The sequence below is a fragment of the Berghia stephanieae genome, chromosome 2 (genome assembly GCF_034508935.2).
Source record: "Berghia stephanieae isolate SIO BIC M18660-M18661 chromosome 2, UCSD_Bste_1.3, whole genome shotgun sequence".
In the NCBI taxonomy this organism is placed as follows: Eukaryota; Metazoa; Mollusca; class Gastropoda; order Nudibranchia; family Aeolidiidae; genus Berghia; species Berghia stephanieae.
Window position 1 is genome coordinate 94,217,742 of NC_088361.1, and position 9,123 is coordinate 94,226,864.

A 9,123-nucleotide genomic window follows, 5' to 3' on the forward strand; every position below is an offset into this window, starting at 1 on the left:
CATCTCTAGGCATTCTTGTTTTAAATTCACTTTTTAACGTCTTGTCTTCCCAACATGATACCGTTCTGAGACCATTGGTCACATTATATGTTTAAAATTCCAATAATTTCAGGATCTCAACAACAAAGGAGACATCACTGACGACGGGTTTGGTTTCGGGTCGAAGATCGAGTCATCCTCAGCACCGCCACGTCACACTGGTATCAACAAGGCAACATCGCCTCCACAGGTCTTGAACGAACAGACTATTCTATTCCCGTCAAGAACTCAAACAAAATTAACAATAGGGGAGTTTTATGCCATGACTGACAACAGCCCGAGTGGTATGTTCGATGTTTGGCTTATATTATGGTGATGGTGGCGGTGATGAGGGTGCTGGTGATAATGATAACGATGATGATGATGGTGGTGGTGGTGGTGGTGGTGGTGGTGGTGGTGGTGGTGGTGGTGGTGGTGGTGGTGGTGGTGGTGGTGGTGGATGATGATGGTGATAATGGTTGTGGTTGTGATGATATTGATGATGATGATGATGATGATGATGATGATGATGATGATGATGATGATGATGATGATGATGCTGATGATGGTGTTGGTAATGTTGCAAGTATGTCCTACTATTAATTAACAGAATTGTAAAGCACAAAAATCTTGATATCTAGGTGTTTATTCAACAATTTTATAAAAAATTATTTATCTTTTCATTCTTCAGGAAGCAAAAACACCACACCCAAATCCAGCCCCAGATCAAATCCGAATGCAACAGTAACAAAACCAACTCCTTCTTCAACTCCCTCCTCTCCTAGGAAAACTCAACAAACCATCCAACAACATTTGGTGCTAAACGATTCCAAAACTCCAATGGAAGATAAAGAAAACGACAATAATAATATGCGAAAAAGTCCCCTACACCCTCAAACTATGCCGTGCCCAGTAGTCCACGTATCCACTCCGTCTTCATCCCCTGACTTCTCTGTCATCAGTGAAAGCAGTTTGAAGAAAAGAATGGCAGAAAATATGGAATTGAGTAAAGGGATTAATTTTAGAAACAGGGATTGGTCGGGACATCGGCGTGCTCATCGCGTTTCCCCCTTGAAGCCAATGGACATCACGCCCTCGCCAGAACACGAATCACCTCAAGGAAGACTGACTCCTAGAGCGTCTTGTCGATCCAAAGCTGCGAGTCTAACTGAACGGTCTCAGACGATGTTCATCAGCAAATCTACAGCTGATCATTTTAGTCTTCCAAGGGAACAGTCTTTTATAAGTAAGCAGAGTGTGGCTCTTATGGACCTCGGCAATCTCAGATCTGGTGCTGTGTTTGAAAATAATGACAACAATAATACTAATTATAATTCTGAATCTTCTTCTAGAGGAACGAGCGCTGGATATTTCCAAAGCAATGCAAGCTCAAGGTTGAGCATGGTGTCTCCATACACAGAAAATGACCGGAGAGAAATTCTTGCCCATAAATCACCGGATAAACGAAGACCGGACGTGTTGCAGACGATGATTTCGACCTCGGATACACCGTCGAATATGATGCGTTATAACAGGATGAAGGATATGTCGGGATTTGACCAAAATTTTGACAACCCACTGAAATCGAACCACGTCTTGTTTGCCACGCCTTCTCCGAACTTTGAAGGCAACGCCATCGGGGGTGGAAACATGAAAAGTAACATCGAAGTAAGTATTAGAGCTATAAAGCTAATGGAGCCAAAGTGTATCCTGGTGTCTATGACGTTAATTAACCCCTTCCTTACCACCTATAGGAAAATCCTCAAATTCGTTACGTGCAGCCAACATTTTTCTTATTCTGATTTCTTTTGTACATCATAGTATTTGAACAAAAATGTTTGCTATAGTTAAATTATATTATTAACACTGTGTTGAAGAACTCTTTAGCAGAAAGAAATATGTATCGCAAGAACTACAGATTTGTGTTTGAGTGAAATAAATATATTTTTGTAAAGGTTGGGTGTGAAGTTTTGGGGAAAATCCGGAAAATGGCTGGTAAGGAGAGAGTTAATGTATGATAGTGATATATTTCTACTCTTTGGATAAGACGCTAGTCTGTCGTAGGGTACTTTTCGCTTGTTCAAGCAGACCCAGCGACCCAATCAAAATCGAATGGACAAGAGAGAGTATTTTAAAAATCTCTGCCGCACCTAGGCTCGATAATGGTCCCCTTGCTTGTAAAGCATAGTGTTCAAGGAAAATACTTGCCAATTCTGCCTGTCAGATCAATCGGGCCATCAAACAAAATTATGTGTGACATTAAATGGTTATTGTCTATGAGAGAGAATTTGGTGAGAATGAATCTCCACTCTGGTGGTCGAAAACAATAACAAAGACCAGAGTCCCATCAAATTCATTTATTCAATACAATAAATTGGTCATCACTCGTTTGATTTCTTCAATAGAGTGAATGAATTTGACGTCAACCGACACTTTGTTAATGTTTTTAGACCGCCATTTTGGGCGATTAGTTCTCACTAAAGTGCCTCTAACAGACTATGAACGTTTAGGTCACACATTGTATTTTGTGCTGGTACCATTGATCCGACGGACAGAACAGAGGTGAGTATAGAAGGGACGATGTTGACGTCATTCAGCTCTTTGATATCGTTTTTAGACAATCATTTTGGTGATTAGTTCTCACTAAATTATATCAATCAGACTATAAACGTTCAAGGTTAAACATAGTTTTACGTGTTTGTACGTTGTATCCGGTTGGTTGATGTTGTGAGTATTTTACCTAAATACATTACATCCATTTGATCTAAACGCACATAACATCAACACATTATAATCCACATCCACACATCCTATTTACCACGTAACAATATCGACTAATGCTTTCCCCATCATCGTGACATGAATGTCTGTGGTTTAACTGAGAACTAAAGAGGCTTAGCAACACTTTGGATTTCCCAGGTCATGCCTTCAAGAGGCGTATTCTGTAGGTGAGCGAGCTCCGAACGACCGCCATGGCAGTCGACCCACTTATAACTTCTTGCCAACGCGGAAGATCCAGCTAAACTTACTTTTTGTCTTGCTTTGCTTTGCCTCACCTACAGAACACAACCTCTGGATCATCACGGGGGTGATGACAGTTCAAAGGCTAAGAATGGACATGGATGGGCCATCAGGGCCCCGCCAAGTGGCAAAGAAGCCACCAGACGCGGCTGGAAGACCTGATAATAGGGTTATAAATCCAACCAAGAGGGCCAGAGGTCGTCTTTGTTGCCATCGCGACTCGAGCCCTATCGATACGTGACGCCATAAAACTACTCAACGTCCGCGTAACCCTTTTGACGACTGATCACACTCGAGTTGTCGATCCTTTGGCGATCGAATTTGTCTCCCCTGATCAAAAGACTTACCTCGTCCGTCCTCCGTCTTTGTGTGGGCGATGTTGTTACCCATCTCAACACGATTAGATATCAACATGAAACAGTTCCCTCCAAAAAAAAACAAAAAAACAAACAAACAAAAAAAAAAAACAAAACAAAAAAACAAAACAAAGCCGATAACACAACTAAACAAATCCATCAATTGGAGACACAAACAAGACAGTAACAATAAACCCAGAAGAGGAGAGAGACAGTTACAAAACAGTTTGATTACGTAATTGTTGCAATTTTTCGACACGTAAATAGATGAAAATTCTGGGCTGTTAATTTGACGCCCCCCCCCCCCCCCAAATAAACAACAACAAAAAAACAAAAAAAAAAAAAAAACAAACAAAAACAAAACAAAATAAACCCCACAAACAATTGATGCTCTGAGTTTAAGTAAAATCTCAAAGGCTGCCAGCTAATTCAATTATTAAAAAAAAAAAAAACAACCAAAAAAAAACCCACAAGAAAAAAAAAAAGCAAAAGCATCAAAACAAAACAAAGGAAAAAACCCAAAAGCAACTCCCATGGCTATTCGAACTGAAATCCCAATACGCATAATGAGCATTCAACAGTTTCTTTGGACTCGAATCTGAATAGCCTCCCCTAGCAGTAAATATCGAATTTATTTTAGTTATTGACAATTATATAGATAGAATGCGCTTGGCTAAGGAGTTCACAACATTGCCATCCGGAAGTATAACGGACCAACACACAAACTCTGTGTAACCATGAACTTTTATAGTCTGGTTAATACAGTTTAGTGAGAACAACTCACAAACGCGGATGGCAAAAACAATAACAAAGGCCTGAGTGACGTCATCTGCATACTATCTATACAAATGATGAAAATGAAAATAACAATTAATGTTATATTAACTGTCAACAAGCAGTCTAACCCCGATAGATAACCTCATTGATCAATTGGAAATCAAGATAGAAATTAGTAACTGAGGTCAAAATGAATAGCTTTTCTAACAACTTGACACGATGTCCAAATAAAATCAGGACAAAATACGAATATTCTGATAGTGTTAGACAAGCAACAATCCTTCGAAAGTACGAAGTAAGGATATCAGCTGATATGGGTAAAACAGAATTTCTTCTGAACTCTTCTTCTGCTTTCTTTCAGATCCACAGTTCCACTCTTTGCCTATTGCCCGTACTGTCTCCCTCCTATGTTTGCGCACGCACATTCAAGTTCAAGACTCGTAGATACTGAACTTTTGCGGGCGCACATTGGAGTTTAAGTCCAAATAGCAACGGGAGACTTTTCAGACTCGAGTCCGAATTGCCACTTCAAATGAAAAAAAGTTTATTAAAAAGTCAACACCTCATGTTTACTGTCTGGTCATATAGATAGTATGCACTTGGCTAAGAAGCTCACAACATTGCCATCCGGAAGTATAACCGACCAACACAAAACTTTGTGTAACCATGAACTTTTATAGTCTGGTCAATACAGTTTAGTGAAAAGTACTCATAAACGCGGGTGGCAAAAAACAATAACAAAGACCTGAGTGACGTCAACTTCGAACTATCTATAGACTCCTGCGGAGTTGCCAAATTTGGCGCTGTTCTGTTTTTAAGTATGCATGAATGACTTGTACCAACGCGGTGTGCAGGGATCGAGCCCTGCAGTCTCCCAGCTCACCTGATATTTCACGCTTGGGGTCATCCGTGCCTCTGATGCGATCCTTGAATCAAGTGATGGCAAATGCAGGTGAAAAGATGACAAGATGACAACATGCGATGTGCGATCGACTGTTACAGTCACGTGATTTTCATTTGCCTTCTTACCCGTTCAGTGAGCAGGTTGATATGCGATCTTTGGTGGACTCCTTTGATCTACTTCTCAATTATTGATAGATCCTAGGGGGGTGCGGTAATTTGGGGAGTTGGTGATGATGATGATGATGATGATAAATTTTGTGACCCATATCATCTAAACGGTATGTTGTTGGGATGAACCAGTTGCTAAAAAGTGGAATTAAAGTAGAAATAATTAGACATGTATGACATGTTCGTTTTTTTGTCACCTTATTATTATTATTATTATTATTATTATTATTATTATTATTATTATTATTATTATTATTATTATTATTATTATTATTATATTATTATTATTACTATTATTATCATTATTACTATCATTGTTTGCCTTGCTTTATTATTGATTTTACTTACTTGATTTGTTGATGAAAATATTATATTCTTGTATGAGTTATATTGGCAATCAAATAAAAAATAAACTTTTCTAAAAAGGTATCCTTATTGTCCCCAAGAAAGGACTTAAAAACCAAAGATTCACATTTTGACTAAACAGTATAATATCTAAGTTTGACTATTGGGACGCTGATAATACACATACCGTTATAGACCTTTGGGTCACAAATGATGCTGTTTTGTTGCTGCTTTTGTTGCTGACGATGTTGTTGGTGTGCAACTGCTTCTGTTTCTGCTGATGCTATTCTGATGTAATAATGATGATGATGCCGATGATAGTGATGACGAGGGCGACATTGATAATGATGATGGTGGTGGTGATGATGGTAATGGAAGATGTGGTAGTAGTGGCAGTGGTAATGTTGTGGTGGTGGTGGTGTTGCTGCTTTTGGCCGTGGTGATGTTAATGATGACGACGACGACGACGATGATGATGATGATGATGATGATGATGACGATGATGATGATGATGATGATGATGATGATGATGATGATGATGATGATGATGATGATGATGATGATGATAATGCTCGTAGTTGTTTTAGTTGCCAGGAATATCATTTCAATTCTATGCACGGTAAAACATTATGGCACTCTATATCCTTTCATTTCTTCACCCAGACTTTTCGATCAAGAACTATGTACGGACTCCCAAACAACAAACACTATAGAAAGCCTGGCCTTCCTGGTGTGGACATCAAGACTAAAATGATTCGACCAGGACACTTACACGGTCCAAGTTTACATGGTTTAGATGGTGCCTTACAAAATGGTACGTGAATAAATGTGACTATGAAATTATTGTAATATCGCCTAGCAAATAACGAATTAATTGAGAAATTAGGGAACAGGCACTGGTGTAAGACAAAGTTCTCAAAAAGTGTATATGAAACATTTTTTCAGATCTTTATCTTATATTTGGTTTTGTTTTTCATTTATGCCTAGTTCTACATGTTAAATGGCACTGTTGGCTGGGGCCGCCTTGTAAAGCGCTTTGGGAGCGTTTAGCGGATCTTGTGCTTTAAAAGTTCTGAGCGTTTTAGAAGAGATTTTAAGGGATGTAATATATAAAAAGATAATAATTAAACCCCCCCCCCAAAAAAAAACAGAAAAAAAACAAACAAAAACAAACAAACAAAACAAAACAAATAAAAAAAACAAAAAAAAACACAACAAAAACAAACAAACAAACAACATTTACACGGTCCGAATCTGCATGGATTGGATTATGGTGCCTTACACAATGGTACGTTAACATGCCAAACGGTAATTAAGATTAAATCAAAATGGATCAAATGAATCGAAATGAAAACAAATAATCTACTTGTTACTCTTAATCAAAGGTACTGTCCAATGTGATCTAATATAAAGCCTTCTCCTTACAAAGTTTCTTTAAAGCTATCGGAAGTGTCTATGCCATCAACTTTATTATTGCCCCCCCCCCCCCCCCCCCCCAAAAAAAAAAAAAAAAAAAAAAAAACACACCAAAAAAAAAAAAAAGAATAAAAAAAAAAAAAAAAAAAAAAAAAACAACAACAAAAGAAAAACAAGGAAAAAAAAAGGTTGATTGTCGAAAATTGTAGAGGCCACCAATATACATTTCTTACAACGTTTTTGTTTGCAGACAGAAATTTCAGACTATCGGAATTGTTCATGCCACGAAATTAATATTTGCCCACCTTCCATTTCTTTATTTTCAGTCAAAAAAGACAAGCTATCGGAACTTTCCAATCCACGAACTTTGACCACGCTTGAGATTGCAGCTCCATCTATAAATAATATCACGTCACTACATTCTACCAATCCCTTAATACAAACTCCTCCAACTGAAGCAGCTGACAGTTCCACCCACGGACTAGACCCAACCAACTGTAGCAGCTTTTACACTCCGAACTCAGCTTTCATCAATCTGACTCCACGCCGAGTTCTTCACCCCGCAGGCTCTCTCTGGAGGACGAGGACCATGACACAGACTTCAATGCCCAAACCTGCTGATCTGGCTGTGGATATTGGAAATATGACGTCAAATGGATCTTCCTTCCGCAAGGATTACCAATCCAGTCGCTCTTTTCAGAACAAAAACAGTAGTGGTGGTGGTGGTGGTGGCGGTAGTGGTGGCCATAATAACAACGTTATCAGGATGAAAAAGAACATATTTTTTGAGAAAGCACAAACATCTTTGGCGATAAGTGGAGCAGGGACACCGGGACCTAAGGGCCAATATCTCAGACAGGTCAATACATCGGCGTCCAGTCGAAACCACAAGAAGACAAAGTTATAGTAATTTGACGTTTTCATGATATATTTTCCTATGCTAGTGCCAAAACTATTTATTATTGAATGATATTAAATTGTGTGATGGTTGAAATTAAAGTTAAATCAATTTGTGTGTTTCATCCTGACATTAAAAAATTAAAATGTGAAATGGGAATTTAAAATATAAATGGTCAGAAAAATATGAAACTTTAGTCTTTTAGAAATGGGACCCCTCCGTTCTTCCCAATAAGTCATGTTACGTTTTACCCATACTTTACTATCATCAAAATCACCTCGACATAATACCGTTTTGAGACAATGGGGCTCTAATTCCATTTTTTTAAAATGAAAACATTATATATATGATGACAAGAATATGAATCTGTGCTTACGGGAAGCGTCTGTACTACTGTAGCCAATTTCGATTGGACCATTTAGGTAAAGTACAATGCAAACTATGACAGATAACCACAGTTTTTAAAGACATTTAAAAGAAATAATATGTCAGCTGATACATTATAAAATTTTCTATAATCTAAAAACAGAACAGTCAATTTCTTGTTTTTGATTTAAATCTGTCTGTAAATATTCAAGAAAATACGAAGTTAAAAAAAAACAAAACAAATAAAAAACATGAATTCATGTCATTAGGTCGTCATCACTGTAGAATGTGTTTCTTTTCTTCTTCTTTTTTATTTTTTTAGTGTGGAGCGTAAAATAGATATAGATATAGATACTGCTTTTCTCAATAATTATTTTTGGACGTGTGTTGGGATTTGCAAGCACAATGCGCAACTCAGCATCGCAAAATATTGGATAAAAGTGTGTACGGATTTGATAATAGATGTATTCCATCTGTTTTCATTGAAGGTGTTAATTATATTCAGTGCGCAGGTCCAGAATGGCAACGAATCGTGACAGCATCAAAATTCCCTGTCATCTTTTATTATTCCTGTAGCTCAGAAATAGGACTCAATAGTCTGATGTCATATCCGCCCAGCAACGAGCCGCTTGATTCTAAGCAAAGAATATCGGTACATTTTATTCTTCATGCTGGCTAGAACTTTTTTCACATGTCATGTGATCAGAATGTATAAAAGTCAAACCATGATCAGATTTATAATGTTTATGCTCGTCGGAGAAGTATTTCATAAGGGCGTCCGCCATTTCTCCGATAGTTTAGAACCAGTTACTAAGATACTATGCGTCATTACGAGGGAAGTGACGTCATGACTGT

At 38.0% G+C, this 9,123-nt stretch overlaps 1 protein-coding gene across 9 annotated transcripts in view; it reads left to right on the plus strand.

The window, feature by feature from the left end:
• The window catches only part of LOC144965905 (uncharacterized), a 152,659-nt gene extending 144,107 nt beyond the window's left edge, over positions 1–8,552 (plus strand). For all 9 annotated transcript variants that reach the window (XM_078901735.1, XM_078901734.1, XM_078901739.1 and 6 more), the window contains exons 12-15: positions 113–323; positions 710–1,686; positions 6,252–6,402; positions 7,331–8,552. In XM_078901735.1, coding sequence (XP_078757861.1) covers positions 113–323; positions 710–1,686; positions 6,252–6,402; positions 7,331–7,911 — 1,920 coding nt within the window. In that variant the 3' untranslated portion in view covers positions 7,912–8,552. The remainder of the gene's footprint in view (positions 1–112; positions 324–709; positions 1,687–6,251; positions 6,403–7,330) is intronic.
• Positions 8,553–9,123: the final 571 nt, after the last annotated feature.